Source organism: Equus asinus, chromosome 20, assembly GCF_041296235.1.
Source record: "Equus asinus isolate D_3611 breed Donkey chromosome 20, EquAss-T2T_v2, whole genome shotgun sequence".
NCBI classification, from domain to species: domain Eukaryota; kingdom Metazoa; phylum Chordata; class Mammalia; order Perissodactyla; family Equidae; genus Equus; species Equus asinus.
The window spans coordinates 111,714,576-111,739,689 of NC_091809.1; the positions used below are offsets into that span (position 1 = coordinate 111,714,576).

Consider the following 25,114-nt stretch of genomic DNA (forward strand, 5'->3'; position numbering starts at 1 on the left):
TCCTATTCTTTCAACTGGTCCACAGATCCCCAACTATTTAAACTTCCTCTTAATACATATGGTTAGAAAACTTCAAGCTTTTTTTGAATGACCACAAAATAGAATGCAAACCTCAGATGGGTTCATGGTGCTCTGGTGCCATTGGTAGAGCAAATTCCAAAGGCAAATTCAAATATCCAAAGCACAGGGAAGGCTAGGAGGGCGTTACAGATCAAAGTTAGCATCTTCTCTGTTACCAATCAAATGACACCATTTTCTAAATATACACAAGCCGATAAAGTAAAATGATGAAATTGTAGGAAAGAGCTAAGAAGATCCACACATTGGTTTCACTGTCCTCAAAGAACGCCATCTTGTTCTCATTGCCTGGGCCCCAGCCTTCTAGGCCTCTCTGCATCTTCCCACTGTACCTCACACGAGACAACGTGCATCTGATAATGTGTGGATTTACTGGGATATTCCTTTAAAAGGCTTCTTTTTTTCTGTCATTGGGACAATAAAATCGTTAGATGCATACTATACTACCCAGAGGATGAGCTAGATGCTAGACAAAGACATTCTTTGAAGAATACATCTCTGAATTATCTCTTTAACAAAGCTATAAGAGAACATTATAACCAAATGATATAAAAACAGAAAGTCTAAAAATATCTCCAAATCACAGCCATCTGAATCTTGTTTTGGTCTAGGTTATAAACGCCACCATATTCCCTTGCTCACGCCATTCACGTGAAGTTAATGAAGATCAGGCTTCAGGGCCCGTTCCTGCTCCAGCCCTGAGGGCTGGGAGTTGGCAGCTGGAGAGAGCCATAAGCATAAGCGGGGAGGGGAGGCCAACTAGCAATTAGGGAGTACGTCTATGTAAGTTTTTCTGAAAAGCTGCCTAAAAAAGGTCTCTGAAGAAAGGGTCTGAATCTCAAGCCTCCATTAATTTGTTCTGATTTACTTTCTCCTTCTAAATAAATACCCACTTTCAGGCCTAATTTTAAAGAGGCTCCTCTCCCCCAAATTTTACAGGCTCTTGGCCCCACAGCAAGTGGATCTGCTTTTACCTGCAGCAAATGGAAGCAACCCAGGGAGCATCACTGACCACTGTGTGTGAAGAGCTGACCGTCCTGCTCTCGTCCCGGTCTTGGGCTTCCCCACCCACTCACACACCCCACACTCCTGCTCATCAATTCTCTGTCACTATCACCCACCTTCCTCCTAGTTTCCACCCACCATCCTCTACAGACTTGCTAATACCCTTCTCCATCAATCCTTTCTTCCCTGCGCATTTCTGACAGCATCTCCATGGGGATGAAGAGGAGGCGGAGTTGCGGGAAGAGCGGGCTGGGGAGGCACAAGTTGCTGAGCCATGGCTACGGCAGATGTTCCCACAGTGGCTGTGGTGGTGGCATGGCAGGACACACGGGGTAAGAGAAGGTATGGAACAGTAAGCAATTGCTCCAAAAACTCATCACCTGAAGGGCTTCAGAGACTATGGTGCACACTGAGAGTGACCACGAAAGGGAAAAACAGAAATTTCATCAACCTAAAAGGTGCTATGACGTGATGGCCAGAGAATGGAACAGAATGCAAAAGCAGTGCACACTGTGGCTCTGACCACGAAGGGCGTCTCTGAGTACATATGGGAACGAAATGCAAGGGTGAGAATAGTCACACAGCGAATAATCTGATTACGGGTGATAGAGCTTTTTCCTAAAATTCCTCTGATGTCGTCACATCGTTTCAATTCTTTTTTTAACAAGGAAGCTTCCCCATAGCAGGATGGACGTCCAACTTGGGCTGTTCTCAGTGCTTTGCTGTATTTGCACATTTAATCTTGGGATTGCATTACGCCATGTGATTGCAGAAATGGGACTGAGACAATATGGAACGCAGAAAGAGAACATCCGTTTAAGAGGCAGGCTTCTAATAATAAGACTTAACCAAGAGCTGCTATTTTTTTTTTCTGCTTTATCTTCCCAAACCCCCCATATAGTTGTATATCTTAGTTGCAGGTCTTTCTAGTTGTGGGATGTGGGACGCCACCTCAACGTGGCCTGGCGAGCGGTGCCATATCCGTGCCCAGGATCTGAACCCTGGGCCGCCACAGCGGAGCGCGTGAACTTAACCACTCAGCCACGGAGCCAGCCCCAAGAGCTGCTATTTTTAAATTATCGATAAAAGACGCGATGAGGATGAGAAGCTCAGCGGAGTGGTGAAGGCAATCTTACACAACATGAACAAGCCGTTGGGGGACTCTGAATGGCAGCCTGCCTCCAGCCCACTGAGGACCACAGCTCCAGGAGAGGAGGATGCCACGGTCCATACCTCGGTTCCTGAAGCTGAGCCACGGGTTTGTATACGTACGAGTGACGTGAATCAGAGTGATATGTCATCAGAGAGAGGAAATTAGAAAGATGACCATCCCAATTCATTTTTTTATCAGACACTTTTCAAAGATCAAAATGGATAGAAAAGGGGAAAAAATAAGTTTTACTAGAGCCAAGCTTTCCAGTTATAAATAGAAAACGCACTTTGTTCTCTGATATGTCATCTAAGACTCTGCAGAGTATATGCCATCAGGTGGGATAAAGTTGTTCATAACCAGAGCAGACGCAGCCCCGGCCAGCAGCGGGTCAAGGTAACTGGGTCAGAGATGGGGCTCCAAGGAAGGGCAGCTCACCCACAGCCCACGGGCCTCTGGTTAGAGTTTGCCCAGCACTCTGACATGAGCTGATCCTGGAATCAGTGAAGAATGGCAAGCTGTAGCCTTTTTTCAACACCCCCTCAGAGGAATTATCAAGTTCTCCCCACCTGAGAGGGAGTACAGAAACATGCCTCAATTCTAAGGGATTTGCAATTCTGAATATTTAGGGTATCCTTTGCTAATCCAGTTTGTCGCTACTGTCTGGCTACTTCAGACACAAGAACTAGTTTCAAAAACTTCAGATCTCAGTTTCTTTTCCATAAGTCCAAATATCTACTCCCGACAGTTTCAAGTGACAACAAGCCATCACTGAGCACAAACTTTGGGAGACACACAGCACCCCACCATTACAGCGCTTCCACGAAACAGACACTGTTAGGCATAAGTAACGTCAAGGGGCAGAGGTAACCGTAAATGTAATACAGTATTAGGAAGAGAAGAGTATTACCTTTGTTTATTTGTTTGGTTTTGGTTTGGGTTTTTCTTGGTGAGGAAGATTCACCCTGAGCTAACATCTGTGCCAGTCTTCCTCTACTTTGTATGTGGGATGCCTCCACAGCATGGCTGATGAGAGGAGCAGGTCAGCCCCGGGATCCGAACCCACAAAGTCAGGCTGCTGAAGTGGAGTGCGTGGAACTTTCACCACTGGGCCATGGGGCCAGCCCCTTACCTTTGTTTTTAGTAAGATCTATGTATTGTAAGTTTATATAATTTAATTATGAATAATGGCTATATTTAACAACTGGCTCACAAAATTCCTCAAAATTTAACAATCAGCTATTACAAACTGGTAGAAGCAGCTTTTAGCATACCAAACCAATTAAATCAAAATCTCTGGAGGTGGGGGCATTGTTGTTTTTAAAAGGTCTCCAGATGATTATAACATGTGGCCAAGGTTGAAAGACCAGTGGTCTGTGCTAATGCCAGAGGATGCGGCCGATGTCTAGGCTTCCTGGAATATGGCAAGAGGAATTTATTCTCTGAGAGAAAGGGGATGTTCCGAAGGAGAAAACTGAGGAGAAAGAAGGGAGAAGCAAATGAGGCTGAGTACTTCGCGGGGAAAGAATCACAAAGCAGGAGACCGCCTTGGAGGAAGGAGAGGGAACTCCCAGACAAGACCAGGGGGACCAACCACCCCATTTTGCCTGTGGCTGAGACGTTTCCTGGATGTGGCACTTTCTGTGCTAAAACCGGGAAAGTAACCGGCATGCTACTGGAGGCATTAGATTTTCCATTTTAATTTATTTTTATTAATTGAAATTTACACAGCTACCTGTGGCTATAGTATGCACAGCACAGTGAGTCCACACAAACACAGCATGACGCCTTCTCTGCCTTTATAAATTTCCTCTTTTTTTGCTGGTATGGAAAGAACTTTGAAGCATATGAAAAGGGGAATACATGAGAGTAACAATTCAGATCCTAAAGTTAAATATTTGCTATCAAGCCCATGTGCTAGTGTGACTAAGTGATAGAAATTATTCAGAAATATGCAACAAACTTGTGAGGAACAGAACACTTTTATGTTTTCCAAGTCGTAAGATAGTTGTCAATGGAAATGAGTGGGGTGACTGGCATTACGACGATCTCTCTCCCTCATCTAGCTCCTCTCTTAACCAACAGCAAGGACTTGACAAAATGGTGGAATAGGTCTGCAACCAAGTCAAAAATCTGGAAAAGAATAATGCTGCCAGACTATAGGAACCCTTGACCTTGACGTCTTGAGCATCACTTCCTAAACTCTTAGCTGACTAGCACAGACCATGAGAAATAAATTATCAGATTTATCCTGGAGTTACATTTCCCCAAAGGTCAATTTTTACTTGGTAACATTCTCATTCAAAATGCAAACATAGGAATGCCATTTAAAACAAAACAGGTTATAGATAGAAAATATAATGTTTATAATATTATTTGCAGAACAAAATTGAATATTTAAAAGGAAGAATTATAGAGAAAAAAGCTGATCAAAATATAATTACTTGGAATGTTATCACATTCAAATATAAATATAATCAAAAGGAAATGTAGAGTTGTAGTAATGGCTGTTCCTTAGAGGGAAAAGGGCCACACGTGGAGTAATCCAAAATTTACTAGTTATAGTCTCTTGAAATGTGGGATATGAAATTATAGGACAATACCAACTTGACAGACCTACACAGATGCTCTATTATGATAAACAAAAGTGTGTAAATTCCCTAAGTGTCAGTGCCTAATCCACTTTAGCCAAGTAGGAGTTATTATTTTTCTCCTCCAAAGATGCAACAGCAAAGAGTCGAGGACATTGAGCCATCTTGTCCTGACAAATAACCAATTCACGTTTTTCCCAGCATATTCTTAAGTATTGATTTTACCAAGTGAACTCGACTCGTGTCACACTTATCCGGTACAGATCCTTTCCCTGGAAATGTCCTTTGTACATCGATCAGTTGCTGGCCTTTCACCTCTAATTCCTATTGCCTCTGTCTGCCTGTGATTAAAGCTTGTCCATTTCTCCAAATCAGTTATTTTTAAAAACTGAAATACATAGTGACTCTGGTGAAAAATATATGTTTCTGGGGAAAGTATATAAATGTTCACATGATTAAATTTCTTCATTAAAATTACTTTTCTGTGTTGAAAACTAGTTAAAGTTTATAAATCCACATTTGAAAGTCCTCTAGGTATTTTCTTTTAAAAACACATCCCCTGAATGGTAATATTAGCACTTGTAAGCCAAACTGCAGTTTGAGGAAGACAACATAAAAAGAAATGCGAGCCGAGTGGCATTGTTACAGGGTCTTCAATGGAGCACAGAGTGTTTTGTCTCTGGCTGAACTCAGTGAGAGACACAGAATGACACCCACCTTGAGCTGCAGGCCTCCTGGGAGAAGAGTGTTTGTGGGAAGGCTTTTAATGTGTTGGTAGACATAAGAGGAGAATTGCTCCTGCTCAGCCTGTAATTGGGGGCCAAGTTTAGAGAGATGACCTCTGTTGCTTTTGATAGCTGTCTGCAATTCATCAATCAGCCCGCTCACCTGAAGGGGTTAAATTACAAGAGCTGTTAGCAAGAAGTAATTGTTGATGTCACACCTATTAGATTTTTGAGTTCCTAGTTTGATGGGGGGAAAATGACTTCAATATAAAAACTTGAGTATAGAACGCTCTTCAAGTAAACAGAGGAGATATACATTCCTTCATCAATAAATTTTATTTATGGGAAAATTTCTAACCTTTATACTTTAGTAATATGGAATAGGTAGCCATTTACAATTGCTGAACAAAAAATATCTCTGGATATGAAAAGAAACATATACATCTGACAAGGTTGCCAAAGACTTGTAAATCGCTTAACAGACTAAAACCTTCCTAAGACCTTAATTAATCCAATATATGCACCAACGACATTTAATTTATTATTATTAGATGTATGTTCCATTTTAGAATATTTTATTTTACTATTTGTATGTTTCATTTAAAATTTTAATTCATATATTAGATCCATTAACATTTTGTTGACCTTTTAAATAAATCAATCTTTCTTCCAAATATTCCAAAATATAATTTTCCAAATTTTATAAATACAATTTTCAAAAATATCCACATTTCAAAGATAATTCTCTATTCTAGACAATGTTTTGAATATATATCAATTTCTGAATAAAGCACAGAATTTTTCCAGAAACAGTAAAGGCTTAGAAACATGTACCCTTTATTTGTAAATTTCTAGACTTCTAACCAGCAGATTTAAGACAGACATTTGAACTTGGGCTACAGACTATTAATAAGACGTGCTGAGGACACAGAAATAGCAAGTTAACGTTTACATCCACATAGTTTACAAATTAGAAATCATATCATTCTTTGACTGTGTTATGTAGACTCATATTCTCTCTAATAGAATTGGATTCCTACACAGACACTAGTCGAACTACAGTAGTGACCAAAAGAGATGAAAGGCAGAAATTCACCTCATCCATGACTCTTTAAAGTGATTAAATTAGACCCATTTAGAAGTATGAATAACTCTGAATAGAGCATGAACTTTTTGAAATCTTGAGTTAAAATCCTGCTTCTCTCAACAGGTTATAAACCCTCATCCATAAAAGAATAATAATGCTGGCTTTACCATATTAATAATTTAAATAAGATTAAAGAATGGACAGCACAATGTTTAAGCTATAGTTGGTGCCTCATGCACGTTATATTATTACAGTGTTTTCTTCTTTAAATCTAGGTGTTCTCTGCACATCAAGTTTTAATTGTTACTCTTAGTCTGTCTTTCCTGTCCCTACTCCTACTTCACATGAAGCAGAAGAAAGTTGAAACTTCAGATTCTCATCTCGTTTCAACGTCCACAGTAAAAATGGGAAATCCTTCTCCAGGAGTCTCCCACATATTGACACCTCACCCTCTGTCTCTCTCAACTGAAAATACGGCACCTGGCCCAGTCTACACTCCAACTCTCATGTTAGATCTATGATTCCCATCCCTTCCACCGAGGACATCATGGAAGTCAGTGAAAAAAAGTTTGTACTATTATCCTTATGACTTGAATATTTATTTTTCTACTCTACCTAGTTAGTTCAACATTATATATATAGTATATATCGTATATACTATGTCTATAAAACCTCAATTACATTTAACTTTTCCCAAGAACTTTAGAAGCATTATGTGCATATAAACAAGTTAATTTAAATGATTCCTATTTTTCTTTGGTCTCCCGTAACTCCCTTGTTTGTCCCTATGTCATCAATCATCTCCTCCCTTTAAACAATCCTTTCTTCTAGAAAAAGGGCTGGCAAACGTTTTTTCTATAAGGGCCAGACGATAAGTATTTCCAGGTTTGTGGGCCATAAAGTCTTCATCAAAACTGCTCGACCCTGCAGTTGCACTTTGAAAGCAGCCACAGGCAATATGTTACCAGACGGGCATGGCTGTGCTCCATTAAAACTTTCTTCAGAAAATGAGTGAAGGCATGGACGTGGCCCCAGGGCTGTACTTTGCCAATCCTTCTTCCAAATACATATATGTTCTCTCCTTCCTTCCCTTTCTTATAAGTAATACTCTGGTCCAAGTCCTCATCTCCTCTTCCCCTCCCCCTGCTCGGGTTACCAAAACACCTACTGTGTGGTCTCCCTGTCTCTGGTCTCTCCTCCTCTAAACCATCCTGCCACCTCCCCCGAATTAATCGACCTCCAATAGCATGTTGCACCCTCCAGTTGCTCCCCCAGATTCCTCAGCTTGGTATTCAAGACTCAAGACCTTTTCTTACTTTCTGGAATGAATTTCTGTGCTTTCCATAGTACTGTCAACCCGATAAGAAAGTTGTAACATTTAAAATATGGAAATGATAGATGATGCAGTATTAGTCAGTATTTTCAGCCTCATCCTCACCATACTACCCACCAGCAGCATTATCCTCAAACAGGATGGATAATAGTATTTATCAAAGCTAGAGATCAAAGCAGGCCAGGAGACTTGCTCCTATCATTATCTGACAAAATTAAAATCCAAGAACCAAAGGAAGGAAGACTCCAGTTCTGGAAAGCACTGACCCTCTCTGAACCTATGCCCAGCATCATGTGATTCCAGAAGACAGAATTTCACGTAATCTCTAAGGTGTACTAAGTACCGCAGAATATATTATGCTAGTCAGGAACGCTGCACTTTGTGCCATAGCTAGCCACCAAAAAAAAAAAGAAAAAAAAAGGAGGAATTTCAGGCTGTGATTTGAGAGCATTTTTATACATGACTGGTTTTACTGTCACAACCCATAGCCTTTCACTGATAGGGGATTTCATGTGACATCAGAAATCAACCAACCATACAATTGATGATGTCATTTGCATTCTAAAGGGCTATTGGTTAAAGCCTTAAAAGTTTCATTCCTTATGAATTCTTTGCTGCTTCAAAAAATTTCTCTATCATTTTTGCTATTTTCATTGGTCTCATGATTATCTGTTAATGTATGTGAATGAAGCATAATTACACCAATCATCACCTATTTTTTCAAAAAGAACTTAAAACTATCAAATAAGATACCTTAGCAAAAATTAACATATCTTAAGCATCGAAAAAAATATATCAAGAATCCTGCCACTGACATTTTGATAAAGTTTCCATCCAGTTTTACTAAAATTTTACTTTACATATTCGTAAGGTCTTTTATCCTCAAAGCGCTACATTTTGTTCTCAGTTATTGTGATAACATGTCACCCTTAAAGATAACCCTACGGACGATAACTCATGTACCAAAATCGGGTAGGTAATACAAGACTCCTGAATTATTTTACATAATATGATTTTTTTTTCAAATCACAGATGCTGCTAGAAGGGGGAAAATGTTCTTTAAAATTCTTCATCATGAATCTTTTTTTCTGCAAATCCTTTTTTTTCCCTCTACAAAGGCAATGTGAATAGGGGTAAAAGAAGACAAAACTTGACCTTTTGTGATCCCAGCATTAATGGGTCTGTTCATAATTCAATCTATGTGTGTGTGGGAGCACCCATGTGGAAACAGAGAGGCCTGAGAGACAGAAAGCCTTTCCCTTTAAACATTATCTGACCCTATCAGTCCCATTCACAAAAGAGGCTTACGCATGCATATGGTGAAAAACGCACCATCTCATTGTGCGGCAGAAAGCCCACACATTCTACTCCTCATTCTCCGTGGAAATGCAGCACGGAAGTGACACTTGTACAGAATTTGGGAGAGTGACAAATGAGCAGAAGGTAGCAAAAAAAAAAAAAATGAGTATTCTGATGAGGAAACAAGCCAAACTTGCGCAGGAATGCAAATGCACACCTGTCTACAGCGTACACGGGGGTTTCTTCATGAAAACCCACACAGGGCAGTTTAGTCACGTTTTTATGATGCATTCGTGCAATCCTTGCATTTAAGTAAATTCTCAACACGATTTAGTCAGCACAAAATATTATTCTTTTTATAACCATTCTAAAAGGTATGCATATCAAAGCCGTACATTCTGTACCGTACGTTCTGAACACTGCACTTCAATATTATGGATACTCTTTGAGGAGCTCCTGGTTTTTCAGTGATAGCTCAGCGCTCGGCTTGACTGCTATGTGGCCTTGAGTCCATCCTTGTCTGTAAGGAGGACTCCCAAGCACTTCGCACTGAATTGTCACTTGAAATCAACATGAAGGGCAGCAGCCTCTATGCAAGGAGTGCCAGGTTGGCACGTAACATACAGGACGGTCTCCAAACCAGGCCAGAGCTTAAACTTAAGACCAGGGAACTTTGCAATTTATACCATAATTAAGAAGAACCAGAAAGGGGGAAGGGAGATGAAAATGAGTATTGTAAACTTCCTAAAATCACTTCTTTGTTTCAGGCGTGATAACCCAGACTTGAGGAACGAAGACTACAAAGGACATGGGAACCCATGAGCAACTTTAAGTGTCTCTTGATTTGGAAGGATGGGCTGCAGAGGAACCACCGGGAAACCTGGAAGGGATACCACCTCTATTCCTACCGCGTAGACGACTGCCAGCTTTGCAACAGGTTCCTAGAAGTCTTTGAAGATGGAAAACATTTTGGAAGGAAATTTATCTTGTTTCCAGCCAGAGGTCCCTTGTGTGCTGCCTTTAAGCCTATTCAAGAAACTAACGTCCCCATCCACTCATGGGAGAAGGGGTGACTGAAAATAGAGATATTTTGAATGTCTATAACTCACCTGAAAATAGGGCTATGATGATGGCAACAAGGATGATGTCAACTACACCTTTTGAGGAAGCAACGAGAATATGCCTCACAGACTTCTCACTACAGGAGCATGATTGACCAAAGGTTCCAGCTATGGTGCTCTCATGGCCATGGCCATGTTGGCACCAATGGCTGAGGATACTAAGGCAGGTCCACCCCAGGGAGTCACAGGACTCCTGTGTCTGATGGACAATTTGGGTTCAAGGATATACCACCAGCTTCGCTGCACCTTCCTTAGACTGCACAGCACTGTAGGATGCTCCCACCCTCCTCCTTTCCTCCCTCCTTCAGTCATGTTCAAGCCCGCATTTCAGTCCGGCAGTTCTCTCAGCCTCACCCAGAGCTCTCCTCATTTTCTCCCATAGGCGTTTCTTCTAATAAAATCCATACACATCTCATGATGCATACATCATTATTATTCCTAGTTTTCAGGTGGAAAATTACATGAAAAAAACACAGGATTGTAAGATAAAACTATAGGCAGCAGAAATCTAAATCTCAGATTTTATGATGTTCAGTTTGGTTTTTGAAATATATCTAGAAACACAATATTTTTGTGAAAAAGATAACCGTGGGCAAAAATAAATATTGAAGCAATCTCTCCCACAAGTTTTGTTTTCTCGTCACCATCACAGTTTCACATCTCTGTACATGAATTAGGGCCAAAACTTGATGTCATTGATTTTTTTTCTAACCAAAACACTAGCAATTACACATCAAGATTAATATAAACACTTTCAAAGTAATGACATGGAAATTATTTTCATAGTATATCAAATATACTTAGAGATTAGTACACACACTCTCACACACACAAATACATATTCCCTTTACTGTGTGTGTGATTTTTGAAGCAAACAAAAGGCACTGGAGCCATGGCTGATCAGGCAAATACGTGACCATGTCAGGTACTGTAGGAAGAACACTGAAGTATATTGGTATTAAATAAACACTGATATGACAATAAAGAAGATACACCAAATGAGCATAAGTACTGGTGGGTTTTCCAGAAAAGATCATTTTTATTTCTAGTGTTACTAATAAGGTAGCATTAAAAATGATATACTTAGCATAAAGATCATTTTCCTGGGCCACTTCAAGTTTTCAGTTCCATTGAAATTGTAATTTTCCACAAAATATTAAAGAGCAAAATAATCACAATATTTAAAAGGCAGAAAATACTTAATCTGTTCATTCTTTTAGGTTATTTTCTATTTAGCCTCTAATAATAATTTTGTTACTATAGATATAATTTTAATTATACTAGCTAAACTAGAGATATTTATTTGCATTTCCTAAAGTTTACTGTATCAGGATACATGATAGAATCATTTTATACTTACTGGGAAAACGTAATAAAACTCTCCAACTGTGATAAAAAAACACTTTTCAAATGAACTGAGGACAATATTTTTTAAATTTATAGCTAAAAAACCTTGTCTTTAACTTGTCAATACTACACGGAGTGACTTAGAACTATGGCTTTAATGTGTGCAGTTGTTATTTGTTACATCTTAGGAATTACGCAAGCTGAATTTTTCTCATGAAATAGCTCTACTGAGATTAACAATCAATGTTTACAATATAGTCTTTAACACTGAACATATACAGGTCCCAAATATTAACGTAGGTTTTAATGTAAGACTTGAATTCACTCGGGAAAATTTGATCCATTGTACCTGTCGTCTTCTATAAAACACACAGCAAAGGAGATGCAGGCACAATGATAAGGAAATATTAAAACTCTAAAGGTAGGATAGATTTCTTCCAAAACATCAAAAGAGAATTATATGAAAGTTTAATTTTTAAATATTCGCAAGTTGCTCATAGATTTTATTTACTGACAGTGGTACATGGAAATGAGCAAATTCATGATCTTTTCTCAGAAAGATTAAATGCTTTTGCATTCCAGGAACTACGTGAAAATCATTCTCCCCTTGTCTAACACCAATTTCGTATTATTATTTCATTTATGGAAGCTGCTGTCGACTGCACAGCGTGAGCTTTGGGGGAGAAGCTGCTCTCGTGCCCTCATTGCAAGGTTGCCTGCGGAACCTGACGACTAGCTCACTTATTCTTGACATTTGTAAACTGCAGTTTTTCCTTGATAAGACGTAACATGGTTAGCATTTCTAAAATTCAGAACAATAATTCTATTCCTAGAAAGTCATAAAATAACAATAAGATTTAGTATTTATTCAAAGTTCAACAAAATTGTAATGTTTTTCCTGCTAGTAAGTTCTATAATTTCCAGATTCAAGTTGCATGCAATAATTGCCTAATTTGGGAAATTTATGAGAAGGTATTCATAAGTATTTTTCAGAAAATTATAATATGATTATTCTTTCAAGCCTATAATTATTTTTCAAGCTATCTCTGTCAATAAAATGATTTTGGGTTTTGACCAATTTTTTCCATTATCTTGTGATCTAATAACTATAGTTTGTTCACTACCGGACCCAAGTAAAATTTGTCTTAAATTTAAAATCAGTTCCTTGTAGTTTTGTAATACAGTTTAAAAAGTAAGTTCCTTACCTCTTCTTGTGTCTGATGTAGTCCCTTTGCTGTCATTGAAAGAATAACTTTTTCAGTAATTTTCTCTTTCTGTTTATCCACGGCCATGTTCAACTAGAAAATAAAGAAATGACATGAAAATAGGCACCTATTGACACATAATAGCAACATTTACTCAAACAACTAATTTAGCATAATTATGGAAGGTGATTTGAAATTAATTCGGCCCATACTTATGTGAAAATGAATTCCATTTATATTAAATAAGTTGAAAGTTCATTTTTATATTTAAAACATTTAACACTCTGAATTTTTCACTTCCACTTCCATTGTTTTTAAGTTTACTAAAATACGACTTGAGAGGGGGTCCTTAATTGCAGATATTTGATACTGATGAGTACGTTTTTAAAGCATTTTATCAAAATGAGCATAGCAACTTTTTTCTTTAATTAGGCTGACAATTCCTACTAAAATCTTTCATTGCCAGTAGGAAATAAATTGGCTGCTGTTATGTCAGGATAAGAATTCAAGGACATAAACCAGAACCAAATGTCAATTCAAACATTCTAGAATAATGCAAAGTGATTTATAATATTTCATGACAGAGGATAACGTATCTGAAATAGCCGAACAGCTACCCTGACCGGCTCCATTCACCGAGCCAGATAAAGGTCTGCTGCTGCTCACCTACGTGTTGTGAAAAGGCGAATGCAGCCCAGTTTATATTCCCTTATAAAAATTCCCTTTGAAACAAAATGCTACTTTCAACAAAAAGAAAAAGCTAAACACATACAATAATATTCACTCAACAGAGTGGCATTGATAGAAAGAAAGAAAACAGTAGCCCGACACAGACCCTCTGAATTGGAATTTTAACTCTTAAGCAGTGGACTTGCCATGTTGTACCTCCTTATTGAGGATTAAAATGAATAATGACCCTTTTTTGTTTTGTTCATGTTGCTGTTGTTTTAAACAGGCTGTCTCAGCTGTCAGCCTGGCTAACCATGTTTGAATTAACATGGATCTTTCATCCATACCTGCCTGAAGACCCACTCCTGTACTTGGGACGCAATGGGGGTGGCCTCAACAGGACGGCCTCCTCGATGCGACTGTGCACATCTGCTAGAAGAACACCATGGAACCTGCCCGCACTTCATCCACCGACACGTGATACAGCTCAGTCTGTCAGAGATGCTGTTTGGTGGAGGCGAAAGGCCCAGGGGTCTTGAGGTGATTCTGATGATCACCCTAGGTGAGGAGTTCACCAACACTGCTCCAAAGGGCCAGACTGTAAATATTTTAGGCGTGGGGAGGGGGAGGCAGACCGCCTGTCCTTCAATGACCCAACTCCGCCTGGCAGCATGAAATAGACAATGCATAAACGAACGAGCATAGCTATTCTTGAATAAAACTCAGAAAACAGACAAGCGACAGGCTGAATTTGGTTGGCAGGCAGCGGTTTGCCGATCTCTGTTCCAGGTTTTGAGAACCACTGATGAAAAGTTAAAAAAAAATCATCGTGTGAAACTGTTCTTAAGAGCCCCCCTCCCCAAGGAATATTTTTCCTGTGCTGAAGTAAAACAAAAACATAACATGACACAACGTCAACTATCAAGCCCGACCCGCACACGTGGAAGCCTGTGTGTGGACTGAGGCTCATATACAGGTCTCAAGTCTCCATGGTCATTTCTTCCCAGGGGGATTTTCATCTCGGGGGAGACAGGTGTGGAGGAGAGCGACTGGGGAATAGTCACCAAGGTCATCTATTCTTTAAAATCTGACTTCTAAATGCAAAAACATTCAGAGCAGACCTTCCTTTGAAGGGAAAACAAAACAAAATGAAAGCAGAGCTATGAAACACTTTGGTGCCAGAGCAGTAAGTCAGATTCTAACGACGTCTCCCAGGGCCATGACATTTAGGACTGCTTCCAAGCAACTCTTAAAAGGTGGTAATTCTTTACCGCTGAAAGCACCACAGTTGGAAAAATCACCTCCATTCTCATACTCAACCTCCAAAGAAGCAACTAACTAATCTACAAAAGCTGAGGGAAAACACATCAACATTCCTGAAAAGCACCGTAGGTATAGTACCAAACAGGGAATCCAGCAGGATGCTGAGAGATAAACGGTCAACGAATGTAAGGATACACACATGGGGCCTTTTCTGGAGACAGACCAGCCATTTCAAGAGAGATATTTCAATACAATCATATAGGAGAAAATTATTGTAAGTGAAAAGTCAAACTAAGAAAGCCATTTTCACCCTGAGTTATTAATAATATGCAGTGCTAACAGCACGCCCCTCTCAAGTCCCACATGATAACAATAGTAGCATTCTTCTCTCCTGTCACTTTGGAGAAGATCCTCTTGTTCCTTCATTAAGAGAAAACTAGTTGCTTCTGATTTGCTGTTCTTATCTAAAATACATGAAATATTTTTTTTTGTCAATGGATTTGAAATTTCTGAGACTAATTTTTCATGTATAAAGAGGGTAGAAACTTCAAATCAAAAACAGAAAGGATGGACCTTGAAGGCATTATGCTAAGTGAAATAAGTCAGACAGAGAAAGACAAATACTGTATGATCGCACTCATGTGTGGAATCTAAAGAAAACCAAAGCAAAACACCCAGTTCATAGAGACAGAGAACAGACTGGTGGCTGCCAGGGGTGGGGGGCAGGGGGTTGAAATGGGTGAAGGGCTTGAAAGGTACAAACTTCCAGTTATAAGATAAATAAGTCTTGGGGATGTGATGGACAGCATGGTGACTAGAGTTAATAATACTGTGCTGCATATTTAAAAGTTGTTAAGAGAGTAGATCTTAAATGTTCTCATCACAAGAAAAAAATTCTGTAACTATATGAAGTGATGGATGTTAACTAGACAGCGTGGTGACCATTTTGCGATATATATCAAATCATTATGTTGAACACCTGAAACTTTCATATATGTCAATTATACCTCAATAAAAAAACCCCAGAATGATGACTAAAACTTCTTGAGAACTGTGAAAAGCCAAATCTCTACCAAACAGGGGAGAGAGAAACTGAGTCACTCTGTTCCCGGTATACCTTGTCCTTTTTGAATGTGAGAAAACACCCCAACCACTCGTTGTGAACATCAAAGTCCAACAAGCTAAACAGGAAGGTTTAATTTGCCATTTTTGTCAGGCCCTGCTGCTAAGTTTAAAACCATGTAAGTAACAAACACCAGCTATCCAAAATTCGTTTAAAGTTGAGCTCATTCAATATTAAAGTAACCAGAATAGAACAATCAAGAAACTTGTCAAGGCCAGCACAGAAATGGAAGAAACAAGAAACATAACAGCTCTGTCAAAGAAAACTGGACAAAAACACTGCCAGAAATTGTCTGGTTAGAGAAACAAGATTAAAAAGGATGAGTTCACCTCGAATGACTTGTTTACGAATTAAAAACAAAAAATTCCACACGAGTAGCCCTGAAGCAGCAGAGTCCCGCGAAACAACTTCTAGTGAATGCTGCTTTCAGACTGTCTCCATTTTACACAAACTATTGATGCTGCGGTTGCTGGCAACGTCCTTTCTCTGCAGCCCTAAAGGGCCATAGTTTAGTAACACGTAGTTCCATACGAAACATGCAGCCGGTTGGGAGGGTCACAGAAAGCGCTTTTAATTTTCAGGAGTTCTTCAAGCGCTTGCTGCTCCTGAAGCTCCACTGTGGACGTCCTAGAGGAGAAACAGGCCCAAGGCCTCCTACTGGAGAAACACGGACAAACAGCAGGGATGGCATTTCACGTGAGTCATCGACAGGATATGGCTTTCTCTTCTTGTTTTCTTAACTCCTCCCTAAAATATTTTAAAGTGTATTTATAAAAATCACAAAGACTGTGTAAAAATTTTAACATGACAGTGAGGTAAAATGAAATCTATTTTACGAGAGAAAATAACTCTAAAGCAAACTCTGAGTCCAATTACTAGTATCTTTAGAGAGGGCACAGCAGTCGAACAAGCTGGAGTGTTCCGTCTGTGTAATTCCTCCTGACATTCCAGACGGGTGCCAGCCAAAGACGGAGGAGCCCAGGAGTCCAACCAAACCCTCAGTGTCTGAACTGTAGCTCTGCAGGTACTTTTCTCTGTATTCAGAAGAACAGCCAGGGATTCAAATGTGGAGGTTATGAGATGTGTTGTATGTAAAGTCCTTCACCGGTCAACATAACCCAACAAGAAAACTGAATCTTTCTATCAAAACTCTGTCTTTGACCTGTAAATATTGATCTATTAATAAATTATTTGATCCATATTTTACATGCAGATATAGGCAATACAGTTTAGCATAAACAACAGGACAATCAGCCTTCATATATAGTGACAAGTTTCCCAACGGTCTGTTAATATACAAAAGACTGGGACAAATTACTTATTTATATATACAAAACATGGTTATAAAGGCCAGCTGCAGGTATTTTTTGGAAAGTGCATTTTAATAAGGTCCTATTCAGTTAGGGGACAAATGGGGAAGAAGTAGTTTGCACTACAGAGTTTAGCGCAAGAGCTTTCTCTTTTTCTAACCACGAAATCAATCATTTGTCCAGACTGTGGGAGTCAGAGTTAGTTACTGAAAGAGCTCCGTATATAAACAAGTCAATAACTCATTGTGTGTTATTGTCGAGCTGAAGAAGTCGGCTTTCAAAAAGCTGCCCCTGCTTCTCTCAGAATGAATGTCACTGTATTCAGAGACTGGGAGAGCGCCCTTTGTTTCCAGCCATTGCTGCTGCCATGTATGTATGGGAACAGGAGGTGGCTGCTGGGGGTGTGGGGGAAGCCACAACGCGGTATCACGATGTCCAGGAAAAACTCTGAATTTTGTCCACCTAAATAATTTGTGTCTGGAAATGCATTAATGGAATTCATAAGAGCGGCCACACACACAAAAATATGTGGTAAAGGAGTTAAAGGATAAATGAGTTTGTATCATTTTAAATTGGACTAGGCTGCTATTTTCCGTTCCCTACCTGTCAACAAAGATGAAACCAAAATAGAGAAAATGGTTTGAAAAGTTCAAATGTACAAAATCAAACTAGTGGATAGGTCAACATGTCACACAAATACTATCCATTCCTGCCATGAATATCAGGGGTGATTCTTGGGGCTCTCGAATGGGTTTTCAGTGTGTGTTGTGAATTTCTACAAGGAATGACTTTATGTGCTCAACACTTGTCATAACTTAAAGAAATCTGAACTATTTTTGACTTAAAAATTAATTTAAGTATCTTTTAGAATTGAACTAAAATATGAACTAAAGTTCATAAGATATAATTATCATACCCATTTATTTCATCTTAATATTTATTAAAAACCTACTATTTATTCAGAATCAAACCAGGGACTGCGAAGAAGCACCAAACCAGGATTAAAAGTTTATATTTAGGTTGAGCAAATAAAAACTGCACGCGGAGCTGTTTAGCGAACGCTCCTCACGGGGTGGGGGCAGTAGTCTCTGAGATCTTTCAACAAAAGCTTAGCTGGTAACTAGATAAGGTTGGCATTGTAGGCAAGGGAGAGTTGGGAACTTAGAACTGAACCCAGCGGATCCCACTTCCCCCCATGATTCAGAAAACCACAGCATTAACTGAATAACATGGCTCCACACGAACCACTGTTCTCGACATTTTTCTGGGTCCAAATAGGCTAATAGAATGTGCAACATGGTTGAGGAGACAATAAAAAAAGTTGGAAACAACATAAAGCATGAGGTAACTCATAATTAACTGTCAAATGGAGGTATAAGCAATACAATCTACAGTACAAAGGACAAAAATATAATTTGGGGTTGGAGTGACTGGAGATGGAAAGCCATAAATGAGGGGTAGTGTCTGCTAGGAAAAGAAGTGATGATATGGGGCCATATTGTTAATAAATGTTAATATTACTAATTAGCAATTAATTACATGATGAAATTTGTTCTACATACAACTAGTGAAGTGGCTTCGGGAGGCGGGGGAGCGAGGACAAGCCGAGCCTTGAAGGAACAGCAGAGAGACAGGGCACGGCAGCCCCACGTGAGTCAGCCTAAGGCAGTGGTCGGGCTGAGGGAACATTTCACCCTAGGGAAGGAGGGCTGGAGGGTTAGTGCGCCCCATACCTAATCTACTTCTGAATTTCAGTGCAAGGTGCAAAGTGCCCGTGCTATAAGGAACCCAACCGAGGACGCGGTCCTCAGCTCTGCCTAGCCGCAGCCCCATCCTCTCAAGCTATTTACGTTACCTCAGTTCCAGTCTCAGAGGTCCCTCTCATAAACCCTGACCCGGCCTCACTTCCAACCAGGTTGTCTCACTTAAGTCCTTTCAACCAAAAAATTCAAGAGCGCCACTTCTAGACTCGGGGAAGGAGCAGAATCCTTAACTCAGACGGCTGTGGATTCTGGCTCCACAACAAACTGGCCCTGAGACATCGGGCAGCAGTGCTGGCATTTCACACAGCCCGGGCCTTCCAAAGCCAGGGACGCCTCACCCAACCCTGCTAACTCTGGAAAAAGCTACTTCTGCCGCAGCCCGGATTCTTCTTGAGGACAGTGTGTTTCAAGGCAGAATTTATAAAAGAAATCTTCATAATATTTGAAAATTAGCAAAAAATAAATCACAACCACTTCAAACAGGAACTTTTGAAACAGTGACAGTTTGTCTGAAAGGATGTAAAAGAGAATTCTCCACAATACTTCACCTCCAACTTATTTAACACGATTAAAGAAACTTAAACTGCTTTTAAAGTCTCCTTTCTTTCCTGCTTTTCTAAAAAAAGTAATCATAAACAAATTTTAGCCCTGCACATTCTGTGGAGAAAGTGGCACTGAGTTAATCCTGCCTCAGTAGCCAGATTATAAACTTCCTGCCTGGACGTTCAGTCACGACTGGGAATGTCGCCTGCCCTAAGCTGGACTCGGCCCGCCCTCTCACACCGACTCTACTCCACCTCCCCCACTACCACGTGCGGTTTCGGAGGGACCCTGGCCAAGGGTGGGCCCCTGACCCAGGACCTATCAGCCTCTCTCTTCAGAGTTACAGAGTCACAAGAGGACCACACAGAGACACAAACAGTTGGAGAGAATTGGTCCCATTAACAGCACCCTGAAGAGATTGCCCCCTCGATCCAGACATCCAGAGCTGTTCCGGTTCTTTCTACAGCCCCTCTCTTTGGTCTTTCCTTGAATTCCATGTGCTACCACCTGCTATCCCATTAAATTCAGTCTTTGCCTGAGTTAGCCTAAGACAAATCCCACTGATTGAAACCAATAAACCCTAACAGACATGTCATGTATGTCTTCACAGTAAATGCATTACTTTAGGAGATGTGAATGAGTCTCTATTCCTTGAAACTCAAGGTGTGCAACTCAACTGTCTTACTAACATGCCAAGTTTAAAGTCCTTCGGGTGTTATAATGGGTGATGTAACCGGGGTAATGGTTTAAAAACTAGCAACACGCTTTCCTCTTTGTCCTTTCCACGCACGAGCTGCCCAGACTACCCCAGGCATCAACAGGACTTGTCACGATGATATTGTTTCTGACACGTCCAACAGAATCGTGCAACAGAGCAATATCCTTGCACAAGAGACTGTGGCTTTGAGAGAGGATGTGACTCTCAAGAAAACCTTTTAGTCCTCTCCATTAGCATATAAACAGTTAAACAGCGGATTCAGCACGTAAGTTTCCCCTCGTAAATTAGGAGTGACGACTCTGACCGCTATTAAGCCTTTGCTGGAGTCAGGAATAAGGAGGACACAATGTAGAAATAAAATAAAAGCCTGCCTCCTTCAGTCCTAGCAGAGATATAGGAAGAAGTCTCAGAGCGGGAGGTGGGAAAGCAAAACAGCCAGAAGAACAAGTCCTAAATTCCCGTCTCTAGGGTGTGGCTTGGGGAGGGAGCAAGTGTCAGGCGAGTGGAAACTAGTCCCCGGGCAGAGGACTCTTCTGCTCCCCTGCCCTCAACATGGACACAGGGGGGAAGCTGCCCTAAGCCACCAAGGACACAGCCACGTGGACAGGATGGCACAGTGCAGGTAGGCAGAGGGAGGCCTGAGGTCCAGCTTTCCCAAGTCACCCTTGGTTTCTGTGTCTTAGGACAGGCAAGTAGCTGCGTGTTAGGCTGGGAAGTCTGCCACAGGCTATTGGCGTAGTGAGGGAGAGATGGCTCTATAGTGAGAGCAGTACCACAGACCGCTCAAGCCAGGGCCAAATGGGCATCTCAGTCAGACCTTGGAAGGGTCTTGAATACAAGAGGAAGTCAAGGTGAGGTTTAGATAATGCAGGAAGCACCACCAGAAAAGTGTCCGAGTCGAGAGAACGGGCTACAAGTTCACACGATGCAGACCAGACAAACGCCCAGCAAGCAGGTGAACAGGGATGTCCTTCCACTGCCGGCAGCTGCCACGCCAATGTATACATGCCAGCGGGCCAGCAGGAGGCCGGAGCCCCTTGCCTTGAGGATGTGAAAGCCACACCAACCCCTCTTCCATATACTGCCTGAAGGAAACCATCGGGATAAGGAGAGTCTATCTGAGAGAAAGAATAGCCTAAAATAACTATTTCAGTGATCACATCAGACCAAACTTTAAACTGAATTGGACATTCAGCGATTTTTCCCCAGGATTCAGCAGGTGAGGGTTCAGGAAGAAAGTAACACTCATGTCAGAAAATAACTCTGAGTCATTTAGTTATTTTGCACACAAATCGTATACGCACAGGTGAGAGAGTCTATTGATAGACTGAGCCCAGGAACACAGGCAAAACAGATTTATAAGACAAAGGAGAGAAATAAAGCACAGTCAGACTGTATCTTTCAGGGAAATTGATAAGCAGGCCCCTACGAAATGGAGTAGGTCAATGAAGGGTGTCAAAGAAACATTTCAGCTGTTCACAGATTCTGCACCGCAGCTTGAGGACTCAGCTGAGAAGCGAGCATGGCAGGCTGCCTCCGTGTTCTGCGTGCTGACCTACCGCTTCAGCTGGACACTCCTGCACCGTTCCCCACACAGGAATGTGTAAAGTAACGTGTAAACTTTAAACTTTCTGTAAAATAATGAACCACATTTCCTCTCACCCACTAAGTAGCTATCCTGAATCAGAGAACTGCTTGAGACCAGTAGTTAGGATTCTGGGGCCCAGAAAGGACAAGCCAGATAGGCCACCATCCTTATAGAACAGTGCCTGAACGTGGGAAGGCTGGGCATGGCGCACCTCACATCTCCAGTAAGCCTGCTTCCAATTATGATCTCCTGCAGTGACGGGGAAACTATACGCACCAATCCTTTGTGGCCCAGCTTTGGTCCAGCCTCATCCGGGAAGCCCACTCTGCTTTGTCCTCTCCCCATACACACACATGAGCGAACGGACACTGCCATGTACTACAGACAGTGCCGCTCCTGCCTCCCCCCGTTCCTTCCTCCAGTGCAGTTACTGAATGCCCGTGCCCATATGAACACAGCATGGCACGCGCCCTGGTGACAAAGGTCTGCGCCTTCCGAGGGCTAACAGTGCATTGAGAACTGCAGTCAGCGCTCAGCATTTCCCTCATCGTTTCTCTTGCGTTCGTCCCTGAAGTAAAGGACCATATCTTACCATTCCTCTGTATCGCCAGTCCACGCGGCCAAAGCAGGCAGGGAGCAGATGACCAATCGGTATCTGTGACGGGCTCGTGACAGCTGAGAATCCTCGGGCTCCTATTCGTCATTAGACAGCTGTTCCCTAAACTCTGCGCTGGTATCAGGCGACAGGGATTCTGTGTCAAATAATTTTCCTAAACACTAGGTTAAACCACGGTAAACAGGTTTCTTTACACGGCTCCTAACAGCCTTTAATACACTGAAAGATACTGTTAACGACCATGAGAGCACCCAGGAGTCCAGCCAGACAGACTCCCGGAAATGTGTCACGAGACCAATGGCTCTCCAACTGAGTTGAGTGTGAACCTCTCAGTTTATTCAAGAGCGAAGACAAAGTGACTCACAATCCAGACACAGGAGCACAACTCCGTCCTCCTGTCGACACGGCTCGGGCCTCCTGCTGGGCTTCCCTCAAATTAATCTGAATTCTCCTATGTTATTTGTTTGGACCTTGATGAAAATGTTCTATGATACACATAAAAAATAATGACCCAAGAAATTTTGGGAAACAAGAAGTAATAAAATTAACATTAAAATGTTTATCAAAACAAAAATCAGTAAAGCAGTGTGTCACAGTGTGTAGCTTAAGACACACAATAGAACTAAATATCAGGTCAAAATAGACACACCTCGTATGCTAGGGCTTTATTACATGTTAAATGTGATACAAGTCAAGAATTTCTTAGCCACACTCCAAAATCTAAAAATTTCGGAAAGCTGAATGCTTTTTACAACACATCAGGCAGCAAATCCTAGCAAGGGTCGATTCACAGCCTTTACTCGCCCCACGCAGTGGGAATGCTGCCCTGCGAAACACTGGTGTGCTTTCCCACGGGACCCGTCTCAGAGCTACTGGCTGGTTCCACGGGAGACTATCGGTCCACGTATCACACGACTCTCCAAAGTCGACAACACTCTGAATTCCAAAAGACACCTGCCCCAGGGGCGTGGATGAAGCAAATTGACAAGGAAAGGGGGTTATTAAATAGCACTGGAATGGACAACGCACTAAGAGTTCAAAAAAACAGGCTAGATCTATTTTTCACTTTAGACACTTTGGATGACTTAAAGATTTAAGTATAATAATAAAAGTGCTAGAAAACAATATAGCTGAATTAATAAAATCTGAATGGAAAAGGTCTTCCTAAGTCTAATGTGGCTAAATTTGACTAAATGAAAGTCCCGAACTTGTGTACCTCAAAAAGGAGCTTTAATAAAATTGAAAAGCAGCAATATCCTGAGAAACTATTTGCAACGTGACAACAGATTAATATCCTTAATATGGAAAGAACACTTTAAGGTAGACTAAAAAAAATAGTTAAGGAAAAGACAAACACCAAAGAAAATAGTAGCAAAGGAAATGAATACGCAATTCATAAAAGAAAAAATACAAATGGCGAAAGAAAACAGGCACAAAAAGTCCAATATTGCTACTAATAAAACAAACTAAAAACAATGAGATGACGGGCTTAACTTATCACGTGGTCACAAGATCTTCTAACAGCTAAGAATTAGTGAATTTAAGGACCAGAGCACATGGGGAACCACTGCCTTCCGGCACTGCTGGTGAGAACATGACACGGTGCTCACCAGGGAAACCCAGCAACGTGGAGCAAACCTGAACAATGTGCACAATCTTTGACTCAGAAATTCCACTTCTGGGAATTTTACAACAGGAAATAAACATGGATATGCACCCAAAAATTGACTGAAAGGATTGACAAAACCCTGTTTGCAGCAGTAAAAAGACTGCATAATACATAATGTTCAAAATTAAGAGGGTTAGTAAAATAAACTACAGAGAGATTATCGTCATCCATTTAAAGTACTGGTATGGAATATTTTACAGCAGGAAATGGCAGTAATATTTTAACTGGAAAAATAAAGTCTCAAAACATAAATAAAATTTTAAGTATTTATCAGCATATAAAAAGGGCATACACCAAAATACTGAGAATACCTTCTCAGAATGGTGACAGTATGGGTGGTATAGCTCTCTTTTTTCTTATTTACATCAGCTTTTTTCTATAAACTAAATATTCTACAATACAAATGCATATACAGGCATGAATCTCGTAATTAAAAACAGGCACTTTTTAATATTGCTTCTTTTCTTGTTACCCACCAATATGGGTGACTTACTACTCGTTTTTAAAATTTGTTCTCTGTCCACATTCACCTCAACTTAATCGTCTTTTCCCTTATTTATCTCAATTTTTAAAAGATAAAATATAGCTCAAAAGAAAACCAAAATTTATAAAAAGAGACAAAACAGAAGATAAAATATGATTATCGCCTTTGCTTTTAAAATTGCCTACAGCAGTTTTAGAGAATGGGTGGTGTAAATTACCGCAGGGCAATGGAAGCTTTGTGAATTCTTATTTACTGACTGCACTAGACCACATTTACTGCTTCTTCAGAGTGAACTGAGATGAGAGCCAAGACAAAGGCGGGCCTGGCACTGTCTGCCTGTCACACGGCTCTGGGCACTGCAGACGCACGGCAGCCATCCAGTCCTCAAAGGAGCTTCCGGAAGTCCTGGAAATGAGGCTTAAAGAGG

The 25,114-nt window shown here is 40.8% G+C and overlaps 1 protein-coding gene across 3 annotated transcripts in view; it reads right to left on the reverse strand.

The window, feature by feature from the left end:
- DCDC1 (doublecortin domain containing 1) overlaps nucleotides 1-25,114 on the reverse strand; it is a 428,668-nt gene that overhangs the window by 217,927 nt on the left and 185,627 nt on the right. For all 3 annotated transcript variants that reach the window (XM_070491394.1, XM_070491395.1, XM_070491396.1), the window contains 2 exons: nucleotides 12,942-13,034; nucleotides 5,542-5,712 (listed from right to left, as the gene is read on the reverse strand). In XM_070491394.1, coding sequence (XP_070347495.1) covers nucleotides 5,542-5,712; nucleotides 12,942-13,034 — 264 coding nt within the window. The remainder of the gene's footprint in view (nucleotides 1-5,541; nucleotides 5,713-12,941; nucleotides 13,035-25,114) is intronic.